Source organism: Gossypium raimondii, chromosome 5 (genome assembly GCF_025698545.1).
Source record: "Gossypium raimondii isolate GPD5lz chromosome 5, ASM2569854v1, whole genome shotgun sequence".
NCBI lineage: Eukaryota > Viridiplantae > Streptophyta > Magnoliopsida > Malvales > Malvaceae > Gossypium > Gossypium raimondii.
In genome coordinates, this window is record NC_068569.1 from 30897347 (window position 1) to 30915345 (window position 17999).

The 17999-nt window shown below is 32.6% G+C and overlaps 1 protein-coding gene and 1 long non-coding RNA gene across 2 annotated transcripts; one reads left to right on the plus strand and one right to left on the minus strand.

The window, feature by feature from the left end:
- Window positions 1-857: 857 nt before the first annotated feature.
- Window positions 858-2042, plus strand: LOC105765872 (uncharacterized). The gene is made up of 4 exons (XR_001124914.2): window positions 858-1071; window positions 1257-1409; window positions 1750-1863; window positions 1950-2042. It is a non-coding gene; the product is annotated as an uncharacterized LOC105765872 (long non-coding RNA).
- Window positions 2043-13790: 11748 nt separating this feature from the next.
- LOC105771144 (L-type lectin-domain containing receptor kinase S.4) lies at window positions 13791-16416 on the minus strand. Its single transcript, XM_012592553.2, has one exon. It carries the CDS (start codon window positions 16230-16232, stop codon window positions 14151-14153), a length of 2082 nt encoding a protein of 693 aa, XP_012448007.1. The 5' UTR covers window positions 16233-16416; the 3' UTR covers window positions 13791-14150.
- Between the last annotated feature and the right edge of the window lie 1583 nt (window positions 16417-17999).

Here is a 17999-nt window from a genome sequence, read left to right on the forward strand (position 1 = left end):
TGGTAAGGTTCTTCTCTTTTTCTCAGAAATGTTCCCACGTTCGGTCTTGAGCAATGTTGAGAAATAATTTGAATTTCTTGTTAGTTGTTTCTACTTGGTGGCCAGTATATTGGATAGAAACTTTTAGAACCAATGAATATGATCTGTAGTTTGGATGTGTTTCTGTCAAGTTGTTTGTACTCAACAAATATGGCGATAAGAATTGAGAAATTTTTACTACTGGATTTTTTAAAACTGATTGATTCTCTGGGCTTTGGCTACGTGCAAATGGCTTTGAGAACCAATATCCTGCTTGTTTTCTTTCGACTTCTTTATAACACCTGTGTATATGTCCTATTTGGATGTTGACAGAGGTTACTCTGATCTCCCTTTATTTGTTATTTATGCACCATGTATGTGTTGCATTCTAAACGTTGATTCTCTAGCATAAAGCTTTTGGACTTTCTTGGCCACTATTAATGGTATTATATTTCAGGATTGGTAGTAGCAATGAAATATTGTTGGTGATGGGTTTACTAAGTTATTGGTGGCTGTGACTATGTCCAATTCAGATTCTTTCAATTTCTGTTGGTTTGGTTGCTTTGTGATCACCTCTAGAACAGTCTCAAGAGGCATGCTGTAGTTTTGTTAGTTTTAGGTGAAATTTGATAAGGATTTGGAAAAAGACAAGGTTATTTAGATTTTATTTTAGAAAAGAATCTTGTTATTCAAGTTTCAAATCTAGAAGTTGGCTCAGAAATAATACATGGCGAATTTCTTTGGTGAAGCTCTTTTAGCAGGAAGGAATAAAAACATGTTTTTCTTTTACAGAAACTAAAAGATCTTGGTTAGCAGGTTGGTTTGTGATTGCAGGATTCTGATTATTTGAGCTCTAGTTTTGAGCCCTCTATAGCTGATGGTGATTTAAAAGCCACCAAGAAGCTTTCAAGTTCGCTTCACTCTTCCCTGTCTGAAAATGATTTACAAAGGAGTGAGGATAATCAAAGTAACAAGAGTTCAGTAATAGAGGCCAATATGTTTGTTGAATTTGGCCATAAACCTAAGCGTCCCACTGTTTGGGGATGGGCAATTGTAAGTGTTAATTTTCTTTATTTATAATGCATTCCATTTTGGCCTACTTCGTTTGACTTTCTCTCTTAGCTAATAAGTATTTCCAAGCATTCATTCTATTACTAACTTAGAATTTCTCAAGTTGGTCTATATGTTTATAGTCTTGTAACAACTAATTGTTTAGTTTTTCTGGTTTGTTTGTCCAGGCAAAGAAGAAGCTTTCTATGGAACCTGTTCATTTTCCTTCTAAAGAAGAGTAAGTGATGTTCCCTTGATCTGTATAAAGAAGTTTTGCATACATTTTCCTGGAAAAACAAAAGAAGACACTGCATGGGCATTGTCAAGCTCTTCAGAATGATGTATGTTTGCAAGGAGATTTATTTTTTTTCACTTTTGTTTCAGGAGTTATGTTAGGCTATGTATCTGAAACAGTAAAGATGCTTACTTTGATATTTAAAAAAGTATTAAAGGTAACATATTCCCTTAAGCATTTCTTTGTTTCCTCTTAAATATCAAATCTTTTGTGCATGGTTAAAACAAGCTCAAATTTTGGTGCATTTGAAGCATATAAGTCATCATTGTTTATTTTTTTCCTTGTGTTATCCATTACTTGCACAAAGATAATGAGTTTTATTGTTGACACTATGTTAGTCTTATGATAATAGTGCAGTCTTGATTTCCTCTTGATTGTACTTATAGGTGTCAAGACTAGAGGAAGAGTTGCATAGGGAAAGAGATAAGAGGACAGCTCTGGAAGCTGGACTTACCCCCTCTCAAGGAACTGTAACTCTCCCAAATACGGTTGATGAAAAGGTAGCCAATGGCTTACTCAGATTTAACTAGTATATCTAAAATTTTATTTTGCATCAATCTTTTTTTAACTTCTGATAATGATAAAGATAAAGGCAGATATTAAGCACATAGCTCAAGTAGAGGCAGACATAAACAATTTGAACAAAAAGGTTGATGAATTGTGGATGCAGCTGAATCAACTACTTAAGCAAAATTCTGTTTCCATGAATGATAGGTCCAATCGGCATCAACCAAATCATCATAGTGTATTGTATAAATATTTTTATCATTTTAACTTTTAACATTTTTGTAAAAATAATATGAATTCTATTTTATTTATTGATATTAATATTATTTTATTTGTTTAATTTGAAATATTATAGAAATTTATTGCTTTTGGCTGGTTTAGATTTGGTTGCTTTTGATTTGTTGCTACAGGAGGGCTGAAAAAATTAAAAATTTTATTTTACAAAAATCCCAAAATTAGAGTCATGTTCTATTGCGGCGTTTCTGGAAAAAATCGTCGCTAAAAAACATGACCTTTAGCGGCGTTTGTTTCTGTAAATGCTGCAAACGTTAGCAATGTTTTCGATAGCAGCATTTTTTGCAGTGCTTATGGAAGCGCCGCAAATACCTTTAGTGGCGCTAAAAAGCGCCGCTAAAGGCCTAAAAAAACGCCACTAAAAACCTGTTTTGGTGTAGTGCTACTGACTCCTACAGTACCATTATTTCCTAGTCTTCTGCCTCTAGTAGATATAATAACAAATTTTGCATTCTGATATTTGTTTGACTCAGTTCGTTTCGGGCAATCTCTTTTGAAATGATAAGGAAATCCATAAATAAAACATGGTCCATCTTTCAATCTACATTCACCAAAGTGATTTTGGATACAATAACTACATTCTGGTTTGTTTATATTTCGGACGCTACCCACGCTAGTTACTGAAGGCGTTGATAATCTTATATTATTCTATCTAGATCGATCTCTACCTGAAAACCCAGATGGTTCTGAAAAACGATCACTGGATTTTTTCATCTAATTTTTTAGAAGAGCAAAAAATATTCAATTTGAATTTCATTTATGGAAGTCATAAGCTTTCATCTCTCTCTGTTTCTTACGATTGTGCACCGTTTCCATTTTCTGAGCTCTATCAAACAAAACCACAAATTCTCTTATTTCCATTGCACCCACTAAAAGCTTAATCTCATCTTTTAAGCCATCTTCAAAATGAATACACATTTTTTCCTCAGAAGACACAATTTCACGAGCATACTTACTGAATTGAACAAACTCACACTCATACTCGGCCACTGATCTATTACCCTGCTTTAACTCAAGGAATTCTTTATTTTTCATATCAATATATCTTTTATTGACATATTCTTTCAAAATTCAGTTTTAAATAATTTCCAATTCACTCATTCCTTTGGTACAACCATAGTTAGAGTTGTCCACCAATAAAAAGCTTCCTCTTTTAGCAGGGATGTTCCACATTTTAGACAATCCTTAAGAAGACACAGCATTTCATCTAAAACCCTTTAAGTATGCTCTAACCAATATTTAGATTTAACCAGATTATCACTTACATTGCCATGGAACTCTTAAGCCTTACACTTTCGAATCTTATCAATAGTAATTCTACGAGTATTTGGTTGTATAGGGCTTGGAGAACGAGGGGGTGGAGGCTGTCGAGTCATAGGATTAGCTTGCATATAAGCATTAAACATGTTTTGCATCATATGGAAGAAAGCATTAGGAGCTTCTTCTCTAGGCTCTTGAAACTCAGGTATGTTATGAGTAGCCCCTTGACTAGTGATTGGAAAATTACTTTTTCAGATACTATTCGATCGAAATCAGTTGACATCTTTAATCTATTAAAAAATAAGTCAAATTGATAAAAAGTCATCACACTATCACAAGTTATAAAATGGTATGTATTTCAAGATTCAATACATGCTACGTTTAGTCCTGGAATCGTTTAAACCATAGCTCTGATACCATAAAATTTAATACCCTATACTCAGTCTGGTCATCGTCCCAAGCTATAAGATATTATAGCTATAAAACTTTAACATAATTCATAAATTAAATCGAACATAATATAAAAAAAATTATCACCAATCATTTCCATGCTTTTCAAACAATTTGAGACCTAAATCGAGCTTGCAAAACATTTAAAACAAATCTGGATTAAATTGAAACTTCTACGAAATTGTAAGTGAAAAGTCAAAAAATGGGTTACATGGCCGTGTGAAAAAGGCCAGCCTATGTGGCCTTCAACATGGTCGTATGCTCAAACCGTGTAACTAATTGTGCCGATGTTCTTCAAGGTCACACGACTATATCCTCAGGCTGCGTAACTTACTGTGCCCGTATGACTCAGGGTCACACGGCCGTGTCCCTGGCCATGTAACTCACTGTGCCTGTGTGAACCACCCTGCAATGGACGATAACAAAACACACAGCCATGTGAGTAGGCCGTGTGTCATGTGATAGCCTGTGTCCTAGGCCATGTGTACCTAAAAATGACTTAATAATCAATATAAATTTCGGATATTACTTGGGTAACAAACCAAACCTAAAACTAAATATTTTTATACTTTCAAATGCATTTAAACAAGTTCACAACATAGCAAAACATACAACCTAAGTGTCAAACCAATGTGCCCTTAATGACACCACAATTCAATTACCAAACCAAACAATTACATTTCATACCAAATTAGTTTGCATACAAAGTTCTTAAATCCATTCATTTCATCCATTTAGGTATCATGAACCAACAACATTAACAACAAAGCTTGACATCATATGCCAACCTAAGTACCATTACAAAGATGACTATTAACATTCATTACCAAAAGGTCACCTTCATCAAATCATATATCAACCTTACACATAAAGACATTTACAACCAAAATACCAAGACATTCGCAACCTTAACATAACATCATCCTATATACATGTCATTTATAACCGCGCCAAAATTAACAAGTAACTACAGAATAAAATGCTAGATAAAGTGATCTCCAAAACTTCTAATCAATAGCAAAACTCCGACAACCTACAAGGAAATACAACCAAAACAAAGTAAGCTTACATATAGCTTAGAAAGTTCGTAAAACAACATCGTATACCTTTTACTTAATTATAAAACATACAAAGCATGAAACTAACAATTCTTGCTAATAATTTATATCATTAAGATACCACATGATAAACGATCACAAACCAAATCATTGTTACAATAACATCTCATTTCTGATAGTCAAAAGAATAATACTCATTCGAGTTAACTTTAGAAATTTAACCGACTCACGATGATGCTTACACAAGCTTCAGAGTATCCGCAATACATGCAGGATTTCAAGCCATCATTACGATCTATATCACCGGTACATGGTACCTATTAAATAATAACCGGCTCAAATATTGCTAAATAAACATCAGCTCAAGGCCTGTTAAATACACACCGGCTCAAGGCCTAAATACACACCGACTCAAGACCTGCTAAATAATCACTAGGTCAAGGCCTACTAAATAAAGTACATCAAATACTTACTATATTCATTTACTAATTATTCTATAAACATTCAATAGATAATAAAAACATTAAATCTAATTAAAATGAAATGTGTAATAAGTAAAAATCATTAAAAACATAAGAATAGTAGTACGATCTTACCTCCACTAACACAGATGTAAAAGTAGAGCCGACGACTAATCCAAAACCTTAGCTTTATCGCGATTTAAATCTGGTTGATTTGTTTCTTGATCTAAATAATAATTTTACTCAATTAAATAATTCACATAGCTTAAACTAATTAATTCAAGCTTATAGTCCATTTTAATGTAAATTTACAAAATTAACCCTAACATTTTAACTTTTGCTCAATTTAGTCCCTAAACATAAAACTTGCAAATTAACCAATTTTAAAGAAAAACTCTACTAACCGTGTAATGCCCCAAAATTTCTAATTTCGTTATTGTAAAAATATGACACAAGTATCTGTCAGCTTTAGTGGTTATGTGTTCTGGAAGTGTTTGAGAGGTCCCAAGTTCAAGTATTTGCTTGGGCAAATTTTGGTATTTTGAATGAATTAGGCCTTACTCTTGTTTAGTATGCTTTTATTTGATTGTTGGATAAATTACATCAGAATGGGCTTGTTGGTCTAGTGGTTAAATGGTGTGTTATTATGGTGGAGGTCTTGTGTTTGAATCTCTATAGAGGCAACGGTATTATTTTTTGCTCAGATTTCAGGATAGAGTTGTGTAATAGGGGGATTTTGAGTAGTGGATGTGTAGTGGGAATTAGGGGAAAAGATTAAGGGATTTTGGGGGTTATCGGGATTTTATTTTATTTTTTCCCATAACCAAATTTTGACTCTCTTTTCTAAAAAAAATTCTGTCGCCTATTATTCTCCCTCTCCTCCTGCCGAAATTCTCTGATTTTTTCCATCTTTCTCTTCTTTTTCTTCTTCTTGGTTTTTCTCTAATCCATTTATTTTCCTTCGTTTTCGCACGCGGTTAGTGCTCGCTCAGTTTTGGTAAGTGTTTATCTTCGTTTCTGTCATGGATCTCTTAACGACTGAAGTGGTAATGTTTTTTCTTTGTGATTTGGGCATAGAGGGAGGCTCGGACTGGTGAATTCAGTGTTCTCGTCTTAACAATAGTTAAACAGAGGGTTATCGCTGGTGGTAAGTGGGGTTTTTGTTCGTTCTTTGTTGTCAATTCACTTATAAATCTATTAAATTGATGTTGAGTATCTTGATTATAAGTCTGGAGTGCTTGAGGACTGTTTGAGCATCAAACAAAACTAGGTGTGTATCCGAAACGCAAAAAAAAAAGAAGGGATTCTGCAAAAAGCCGAAATTGCTTGCTGTTTGGACAGCAGTAGTAGGCTAATTTTGAAAAATTGCCATAAATTGTGGAAATCGAATTAGACGATGAAAAAATTTTCAATTAAAGCTTATTGAGTCTAGTTTCTCATAGAAGAAACGACATAAGTAATGGAATTGTAAATCGTGAGGTATAATAAACTTTGTGAGACAAGGTCAGATTGAATTCGGGTTCTCCTGTTTTGACTTTGGAAAATCATAAAAAATTTGAGAACAATAATTAGGGGTTAAAATTTATATGTTTAATTTATTAATGAGTCTATTTTCAATAGAAATAAATTAAAACATCATCCAGATTTTGTACTAAGAGATAATTAATTTTTAGCAAAGAAGGGACGAAGCTGTCAAATAGCAGAACAAGGGTAAGTTTGAAGATTTTACTGTACTGATTGGCTAAACCAAAAATTCTAAAAATTTTATGGTAGAAAGATATTTGAGTCTAGTTTCAAAGACTTCAAGTATATCTTAATTTGGAATTCTGTATCTCAAGATATAAATAATTTAGTAACAGTGACTCAAGTAGACAACTTTGAAGGAACATATAAGTAAATAGTGAAAATATATATGAATAATTAACTAGCACGGGTTACATTAAAAATGGATCACGTGGCCAAGGCCAATTTGGGCCGAGTGGGCCACATGGGCATGTGGGCCTATTTTTTTAAAAATTTCTGTAAGGTTGAACGGGTCGCCCAAGTCAACTATGGACCTACTGTAGGGTCGGTAAACTTTACTTAGACCCCTATATGTGTGATCTGTCTGTCTGATTTCTATACTGAGCATGACTTATGATATTTGAATGTATGTACTATTAATTGCATAATGGCATGACATATTTTGTATGTTGCATTGCATCGAGGTGGGATGATGATATTTGGAGGAAGTGTCTGAAAGGCTATTAAGCCTGTTAGCACAACTTTTTTTTTCCAAAAGTATTTTTCAAGCTAAAAGTGAGTTTTTAAGCACTACTAAACAAACCCTTAGCAATTCTAAAATAGTTGGGGCCCACGAGTTGGCAATTTGGCTATCAACGACTCTACTTTCGATTGCCTCTACCTACTTACAATCTCTTCCCTGTAGGTTTTACAAACCTTTCACTTTCATCCTTATGGGTAAATTACCCAAAAATACTGATTTTTAACCATAATTATTGGCTTAGATTAATTTTTACAAAATTTACCGAATTAAGTCGATTTTGAGAAAATGTGTTTAGCTGGACACGTTTTCAGTGGATATAGTAGATAAACGCTTCTAGTTGGATGTGCTTTTAGCTTTGGCCAGATGGTTAAATGTTAGTACTTTTATCATTGAGTCTCGAGTTTGATTCCATTCCTATTCACATTTATATATTTTTTATTTTATGTTGCTTCAAGCTTTTTAAATTTTAATTATTTTTTAACATATTAGTTCTTTGGTTAGATAGTTAAATAGTTGCAATTACATCCTTAAGTCTCGAGTTCAATTCCTCTCTTACTCTTATTTGTATTTTTATTTCATGTTGCTTCAAGCTTTTAAATTTTTAATTAATGTTTTTAACATTTTAGTTCTTTCGTTAGATGGTTAGATAGTTATAATTACATCCTTGAGTCTCGAGTTCGATTTCTTTACTACTCACATTTGTATTTTTATTTCATGTTGCTTCAATTTTTTAATTAATATTTTTAACATATTAGCTCCTTTTGTTAGGTGGTTAGATAATTTCAATTACATCCTTGAGTATGAGGTTCATTATTTTTATAAGTATATTAATGTATTTTTATTTCATATAGTTTCAAGCTTTTTATTTTTAATTATTTTTATGATATTTTTTAATTATTTTATTTTTAATCAATGTATTTTTATTTTTAACTCTTTTATTTATAAAATCAAATAATTATTGTAAATATCATTAATTGAAAGAAAAATAATAATATGCTTATAAAAATAATTAAAAAATATAATCAAAACATTAATTAAAATTAAAAGTTTTAAATAGTATGAAATAAAAATACATTAATATGCTTATAAAATAATAGAACCTCAGACTCAAGGATGTAATTGCAATTATCTAACCATATAATGAAAGGAACTAATATGTTAAAACTATTAATTAAAAATAAAAACCTTGAAGCAACATGAAATAAAAATACAATTATGAGTAGTAGAAGAATCGAACTCGAAACTTAAGAATGTAATTACAACTATCTTACCATCTAACAAAAACCTAATATATTAAGAAACATTAATTAAAATTTTAAAAAGCTTTAAGTAACATGAAGTAAAAATACAAATATGTGTAAGAAAGAAATTGAACTCGAGACTCAAGAATGTTATTGCAACTATCTAACCATCTAACCAAAGAACTATTATGTTAAAAAAATTAATTAAAATTTTAAAAAGCTTGAAGGAACATGAAATAAAAAATACAAACGTGAGTAGGAGCGGAATCAAACTTAGGACTTAATGTTAGGATCGTCCCGATTAAGCAACGAACAAGTAAAAATAGTAGAAGAAATTGAGAAGATGAACACACAAATTTAACGTGGAAAAACCCCTCAAAAGAGGATAAAAAACCACGGGCAAAGATAATTTTACTATAATGGCAAAAGAATGAAGAGTACAAAAGATGGAGATAAAAACTAAACCCCGAAAACCCGAAAAACAAAGAACCCTCAAAACGTAAACACAAAATTCTCTGAATGTGTTATGAGTTCTAATCTAATGGGTGTCTCTTAATTCTAAGATTGTAAAGAGCCTATTTATAGGCTAAATTAGTAAGTCAAATAAACTATACTAATAAATGCTAAATATATTATACTAATAAATACTAAATCTTCTAAAAAGAAAATATATTTTTGTTTAACTTGACTTGCAAGCAATCTCTTAGAATTTGGGTCACACAATTCTAACAATCTCCACCTTGACACGAATTCTTTCAATGCCATCTTTGCCAAAACCCGCCACGGGCCTATCTTGAACTATGCAGGGAATTAACTGAGTCGAATCTATGCTTAGAAGCTGGAAGACTTCTAGCCTTTGACTTGTGCACTGCCAAATCAAAACTAACCCGGTCGATTTTCACGACTACGGTTCCTAACTTTTCAAAACTCGCATCCAAAGAGAACCTCTCTTCAACGAAACGGTCATACCTTTTTCCCTCCTATGACCAAGTTGCCTCCGCTTCAAATGAGTTGACTTTGACTCCGTAACGGACGAGGGATGTCCGATTTCACCGGTCACTGTAGAACCTTCCAGAATATAAAGACTGCCAATTCTTTTACCTTTTAACAAAACGAGAGCTCCACGAGATACTTTAATGTCGCTCGACTCGATGTTGATTCTGCATCCTTTCAAGTCTAAAATACTCAAGGAGATGAGATTCTTTCGTAAATCAGGTACATACCTGACATCTGAGAGTGTCCTAATCGTCCCATCGTGTATCCTAATTTTAACAGTACCAATACCGATTATTTTACTAGATGAATCGTTTCCCATGTGCACAACTCCACCTTCAACTAAACTGTATGTGGAGAACCATTCTCTATTGGGACACATGTGGAAAGAACATCCTGAATCTAGGATCCACTCAGACGTAAGCTTGGAGTTATCGCTCGTTGACACTAACAAGAAATCATCACCGCCTTCATCGACCAAATTAGCACCAGCTACATCTTCCTCGTTACTCTCAGCAGCTCTTTTATTTCGCAGTTTATAACAATCTGCTTTGACGTGACCTAACTTTTTGCAATAGCGACACCTTTTGTCTCGTTTCTTTGATGCTACCAAAACGGAAGCTTGCCTATCTACTTTGCTACTCAAACCAAACTCATTGTCGAGTTTGTCTCTACTCAACAAATGACCCTTCACATATTCGAACGAGAGTTTGTCTCTGCCATAAATCAGGGTTTCCCTGAAAGACTTGTATGAAGAGGGTAAAGAGCACAATAACAGCATAGTTTGATCTTCATTGTCAATATGAACCTTAACGTTCTTTAAATCATTTAAAAGAGTAACAAATTGACTGATGTGATCTCTAAGAAGCTCACCTTCGTTCATGCGAAACGTAAATAGACGTTGTTTCAACACTAAACGGTTAGCCAGAGACTTAGTCGCATAAAGAGTTTCTAACCTTTTCCACAAGGCGAATGAGGTCTTCTCCATCAATACCTCCTGCAATACTGTATTCGCGAGGCACAACTGGATTGCAGACAAGGCCTTTTCATCAAGCTCTTCCCATTCCGTTTGATTTAGATTCTTAGGCTTTTTCCCTGTAACAACCTTTTTCAAGCCGTTTTGAACTAGAATTGCCATCATCCGAACTTGCCACAGATTGAAATTTGTCTCACCATCGAACTTCTCAATTTCAAACCTTGTTGCTGCCATCTCTGAACGGGCTGATCTATGAAAATTAAACTAGTTCTGATACCACTTGTTAGGATCGTCCCGATTAAGCAACGAACAAGTAAAAATAGTAGAAGAAATTGAGAAGATGAACACACAAATTTAACGTGGAAAAACCCTCAAAAGAGGATAAAAAACCACGGGCAAAAATAATTTTACTTTAATGGCAAAAGAATGAAGAGTACAAAAGATGGAGATAAAAACTAAACCCCGAAAACCCGAAAAACAAAGAACCCTCAAAACGTAAACACAAAATTCTCTGAATGTGTTATGAGTTCTAATCTAATGGGTGTCTCTTAATTCTAAGATTGTAAAGAGCCTATTTATAGGCTAAATTAGTAAGTCAAATAAACTATACTAATAAATGCTAAATATATTATACTAATAAATACTAAATCTTCTAAAAAGAAAATATATTTTTGTTTAACTTGACTTGCAAGCAATCTCTTAGAATTTGGGTCACACAATTCTAACACTTAAGGATAAGAGTGCTAACATTTTACCATCTGGCCAAAGCTGAAAATGCATCTAACTAAAAGTGTTTTCATACTATATCCACTAAAAACGTGTCTAGCTGGAAGAATTTTTTCAAAATCGGCCTAATTCGATAAATTTTGCAAAAATCGACCTAATCCGATAATTATGGTTAAAAATAAACATTTTTGGGTAATTCACTCCATCCTTATTATCTCAACTTTTTATTTTTATTTTACGCTCCGTTTGTTTCATTAAAATAATTTCGAAAAATGATCTACTTTTTTTGGAAAAGTTAATATTTTCTAGTGTTTAAATGAATTTGTATAAAATATTTTTATTTTTTCGTAGATTTTCTGAAAATATTTCATAAAAGTCATGTTAAGCAAATATACATTTGAGATTTTCTTATCTTTTTTTGTTTAATTGAGTTTATTTTATATCTATAAATTAATATTTTACATTGTTTTTGTAAAATAAACACAACACAAATATATTTGTTATAAAATATTATAGTGCAATTTCTTTTTAACAATAGAAATTTACTTTATAATAAGAAAATATTTTGTAATAATCAATGTCATATATAAACTTAATAATAAATAATATTTAATTAAAACTTAATTTAAATTACATATATTAGAGTACATATTGACATGTAAGGGATAAATGAAGCTAAGCATTATTTAAACAAATATTCATATTTATGTAATTAAAATATTCATATTTTTATACTAGGTTAAAATATGTTATAAGTCCTTCTACTCTTCTTAAATTTGAAATTTAGTCCATGTACTTTTATTTTTGGGTTAGTTTTACTTTTTAGATATCAAAATTAAAGTTTAGTTGTTAGCATTATTAAAAATATTTTGCTAAATTCATATTAGTTTTACTTTTTAGATATCAAAATTACAGTTTAGTTGTTAGCATTATTAAAAATATTTTGTTAAGTTCATATTTATTATAATACTAGTTTCTAATTACATGAATACTGAGTATTTTTATTTAAAATGTGACATCAACAAATTTGACAAAAATTTAACAATGTTAACAATTGGACTTGATTTTCAAATCTGAAAAGTAAAGGGACTAAATTATTGAAAATAAAAGTATAGGGAGTAAATTCCAAATTTGTGAAGAGTACATAGAGTTATGGCATATTTTAACCTTTATACTACAAAACATTTATTATTATCATATTTATAATTGTAATAAATATTTATTATTAAAATATTAATATTTAATATTTGTCACTAATATATTAATAATATTATTTAAAATTACTATTCTTAAAATTTATTATTAAAATAAAATTGAAGTATTAAATAATTTATTAAAATGATAAATTATATTAATAATTTATTATATTATTAGATATAAATAAGTAAATATGTATGTTTAATAATATTAAAATTATAATATTTTATATTAATATTTTATTACTTTTAAATATTTTAAAAACAAAACTTTATTATTAATATAATAATATTAAGCTCAGCTTAACTTGATTTTTATATAAAAATAAAATTACCCATAAATGAGTTATTTTCTGAAAATTGACTTACGCTTTTAAAAAAGGTAAGTCATTTTATAGGAAAAATGACTTATTTTCTGTTGACTTGTAAGTAAGGGTGTTTATAGTTTGGTTAAAATCGAATTAACCGATCGAACCAGTCTAATTCAGTTAATTGGTCGATGGTCGAACTTAGTTTGGTCGGAGGTCGGTTAATGATTTTTTGAAATTTCCATTATCGGTTAATTCGGTCCGAAATCGAGTAATTAACCGAATTAATCAAAATAAATAATATATTATATATAATTGTTAACTTTTTATTTGGTTATTTTCACCTTCATTTAAAGTTGTTTGAACTATTAAAGAAAATGAATTTTAGCAATATATTTTTTTATATGTTTTATCATTATTTTAATAAAAAATAAAAAAATTATATATATAAATTTCAGTTAATTCGGTTAACCTACTGAATTAATGAAATATTTCAGTTCGGTTAATGTATTTGAAAAAATTCAATTCGGTTAACGGTCAAAATTTTTTTACATTTCGGGTAATCTGGTTAATGACAATTCAGGTCAGGTATTAATTGAACCGGCCGTTTGAGCACCTCTACCAGTAAATCATTTATTGTTAATCAAGCTATTTTCTATTAAACAAACTCAAAAAAATACAAAAAAAAAAATTTAAATGAAATAAACTTAGCGTTAAACTATATGTTTTCGACACTCATACACTATTGAATATTTTTGAGCATGGCTTTAACTGGATAACTACCTTGAAGACAAGAAAAATAAACAATTTCTACTAGTATTTACAAATTACATACAACTCTAGCCCTGGAAAGTTGGACAAAAATAGTCTCCCCTATGTTATCAGGACACTTTCTTTTCTTTTCTTTTTTGCTTAGGGTAATTGTGTTCGATCCGACATATTCGAATTTAGCTAACCCGCGTCGAACATATAACATAGTCGACGGTCACTTGAATCTGGGTAATATAGTCTTCGAAGGATTTTGTTTTGATCTACAGGGGCTATCTGCCATTTACTCTGCTGTAGGCTGATCGAGGTGTTTTGTTGAGCCTGCTTCGATATCCACATCCCTGTCTTCAACATCCAAATATGGTGAATTTGGGTATGAATGCACAAAATCTTCAAACCGGATGGTATTGATACCACCACTTCCATGACCCTTTTTGCTATCATATCCACCGGGCGATGGCACCACTTCTGGCAGAGCCACCTCTCCTTCCAAGTACCTCACTACTTGCCTCATCGTCGGCCTTGCGTCTGGTGCATCATTCGAACACATTAATCCGAGCTTGATCACAACAATGGCCTCTAGCTCATCAAAGTCGCCATTCAATTTCGGATCCACAACCTCAAGAGCTGCACCACTTTGCCATCTTTCCCACACCCAATCCACCAAAATTAGCTCCTCGGGCAATGCCTTTGGCTCAATAGGTCTCCTCCCACATGCCACTTCAAGCAAAACTGCACCAAATGCAAACACATCGGTAGCTATTGTAGGCTTACCAGTTTTTGTAAGTTCAGGTGCTAGGTACCCCAATGTACCAACCACCCTGGTCGTAGTCGGGTTTGTGCCGTGTTCATATAACTTAGCCAGGCCGAAGTCGCTGAGTCTTCCGTTTAGCTCGGAATCTAATAGAACATTGCCTGCTTTGATGTCTCTATGAATTACAGTTTGTTCCCATTCTTCATGCAGATATAAAAGACCCGAAGCAACGCCTTTGATTATTTTGAACCTCTCGTCCCAACCGAGAACTCGTTTAGGTTCATCAAACAGGTACTTATCCAAACTACCATTAGGCATATAATCATAGACAATTAACAGATCACCCCGGCACCGACACCATCCGAGGAGCGGAACAAGATTCCGATGGCGAAGACGGCCGATACTCGCAATCTCTGACATGAATTCTCTTAGACCTTGCTTTGATTCATGAGAAATCCGTTTGACAGCAACTTGAGTGTTTGTACCCTGCAAAGTTCCTTTGTAAACTCTGCCGAATCCACCAAATCCAAGTAGCTCTTTGTCCCTGAAACCCATTGTTGCTTTCTTGAGTTCTTGGTAAGAGAATCTGTGAGGACCAATTTCCAGTTCGGAGGCCTCAATTATGTCCGATTCCTTAAGTTTTCTTACAAGGTAAAACGAGATGAAAACAATCAACATTATTACAACAACAACTGCAAATGTAACGCAAAGGATCAAGACAGTGTGGTTCTGTTTAGGCCTTGGAAGAGAAGGCAAAGAAGACAAAGACAAAGATTGCGCCTCTCCACTCATGTTGAAACTCCATCCCAAGACATAGTGAGAGCTTGCAAGCAAACCTGTTGAAGCTGAAAACCCCACAAACATGAAATCCTGGAGAATTGATGAAAGATTCACATCAATGGACAAAATTGAAGATCTTGGTTTCTCGGACAAAAGTGAAAGCTTCACATCTAATCGATTTTTGGCCGAATCGTAATCAATCCAAGCCTGGATTTTTGCCCCACTCTTGATAATCAACTCTTCTTTTGTTCTGTTTTCAAGAAAATAAGCAGCAGGGGTTGAAGCAATTGATTTCATGCTATTGACATTAACACCGACATGGTTATCATTTATATCACCTAACTCTAAATCTTTCACAGTATCGAACTCAACTGCGAATATGTGGTTGGCTGAGTTCCCATTCTCGCTTGCATTAAGCAAGCCCAGGTATTGACTGGGAGAGCCTGAAAGTTGCTTCGAAGGTGAGAGAACGAAAGCAAGGCCATGGCCACCGAGCTTTGGGTACTCGGGAACAGTGGCGATCACGAAAGCAGATGAGAAAGAAGAAACTTTGCTGTTGTCTGAGTTCTTGAATTTCAATGGAGATGAGTAAAAAGCATGGCCACTTACGCGAGAAGTAGTGTTGGTTAAACAAAGCAACCCACTGTCCGCAATGTCTGCAACTCCAGTTAAGCTCATTTTGTTGCCTGAACCATGGAACCCATTGAAGATGAACTGATCTAGCTGAGAAAAAACTTGGCCTGATGAAAAAACAAGGAAAACCCAGAAAAATATCAGCTCCTTTGCAATGGAAAATGAATTTGAATGGGATCTTTTTGATGTTTTCTGCATCAGAAAATTTTGGGTTATGAATTTTGTTTGAGAAATTATAATTATAATTATTAAATGTTTTGGGAGGGGGTTGGTTGAAGTGAACTGGAAGAGAAAGAACAAAAAGAGAGATTTAGTAGAAATGGCAAGATTTTTAAAGATAAAATTTAGTGATTTTCCGATCTCCACATGGGAGTTATACAGAAGAAAATGATTGAAAGGCAACTCAATTATAGAACCAAAGAAGACGGTTAAAATTTAACATAACCAACCTTAGTAAGCATGAAGTTAGGTGGGCTCTCATTGTTCGAGTAAAAATAAAATACTTCAACAATTCTGCCCTCTACTTTCCTTGTTGCATTTTTTTATTATTAGGTCATGGGAAAATTTTTTACACTATTTTAACGCCCTTCTATGTCAAATTTGGTGGGGTTTTAAATTAATACATTAATTTTTATGATGTAGGTTAAGTTATCTCACCACCCACAAGTATCAAGTTTAAGGTTGGGAGATTTGACGGAGTATTTAAGTAACTATTGGTTCAACTAATTTAATTTAATATAGTGGGAGTCAATTCTCATATTTGTTGACTTTCTATCTATAATTAAAACTCACTCACTCTTTTCTTTCCACTTCAAATCTTCTCAAACTCTTCATTTGAAAAAAAAATTTCCCTATGTTTTATAATAATTTTCCTAGAAAAAATAGTTGACCACATTGCTAACTATGCCTCAATAAGTCGAAATATCCAACTCAATTATAATATTTTAAAAATTTTCTGAATTTTAATATTATTTTTTTGTGATCATTTTAACAGCTAATAGACTGCACTATCTAGATTTAATATAATTTATAGCTCCCACAAGTTGATCCTCGTATCTAAAGACTCTTGGAGGATGTCTGTTTTTAGTGCTATCTAGGATGAAAAAGTTCATGTCATTTTAGAGGTGGTTGTCACCTTGGTGGAAAGATGGGGAAGCGACCATCACACTAAAAGATGTGGCTTTAATAATTGGTTTTCTAATCAATGAGGAGGTGGTGATCGAACCTAGTAGCATTGATGCGGAAGGCGTGTGGCGTCAATTGTTAGGTGTCGTGCTATCAAGAAAGAAGTAAAAAATGATCTAGATGAGTGCTGACTGAAGTGCACATAGTTGGTCAAGTTTGTGAAATTATCCCTTCCATTACATGCTAACGTGGAGAAGATGGATCGATAGATCAGAACTTGGATGCTCTAGGTGATTTAAGAATGTTGTCTGACAACAAGGGACATGCCATATTTCTTCCTCAGTTCGGGAATTTTAAGGTGGTAAGTATATTTAATTAGGATTATGCTACCCCAATTAGTTGGGTGATTCGTAAATTGATCAACGAAGTCAATAATTACTTATTGCTCCTATAGAATAAGTAGGGATATGCATGCCGTAATTAACACCTATCTAAAATTGTATTTCACTACCCGTACTTAATATTTGCTATTGCTTGGAATATTAAAACAAATTTAGTGGTGGGTTGGATCATACATGCTATAAGGGAAACTTGACATAAATGCATGGAGAAATGAATCGATGAGGCGATGAAGAATTATGTTGATGTTGCTTTCAAATTCCATGTTAGTTTGGGTCAATGTAGCTTAGGCCTCCCAAATGGTAAATTATAAATTAAAATTATATTTTAATCCTAAAAAATTATATTTTAGTTTAATTAATTAAGTTGTTTTCTATTTTTAATTAATGTTAACAAGAGTAAATTGAAATTCAAACCGGAGTACTAGAATTAAACTTATGC

Bases quoted from the DNA above. Each gene is read 5' to 3' on its own strand.
- LOC105771144 (XM_012592553.2), bottom strand. From the start codon at position 16,232: ATGCAGAAAACATCAAAAAGATCCCATTCAAATTCATTTTCCATTGCA.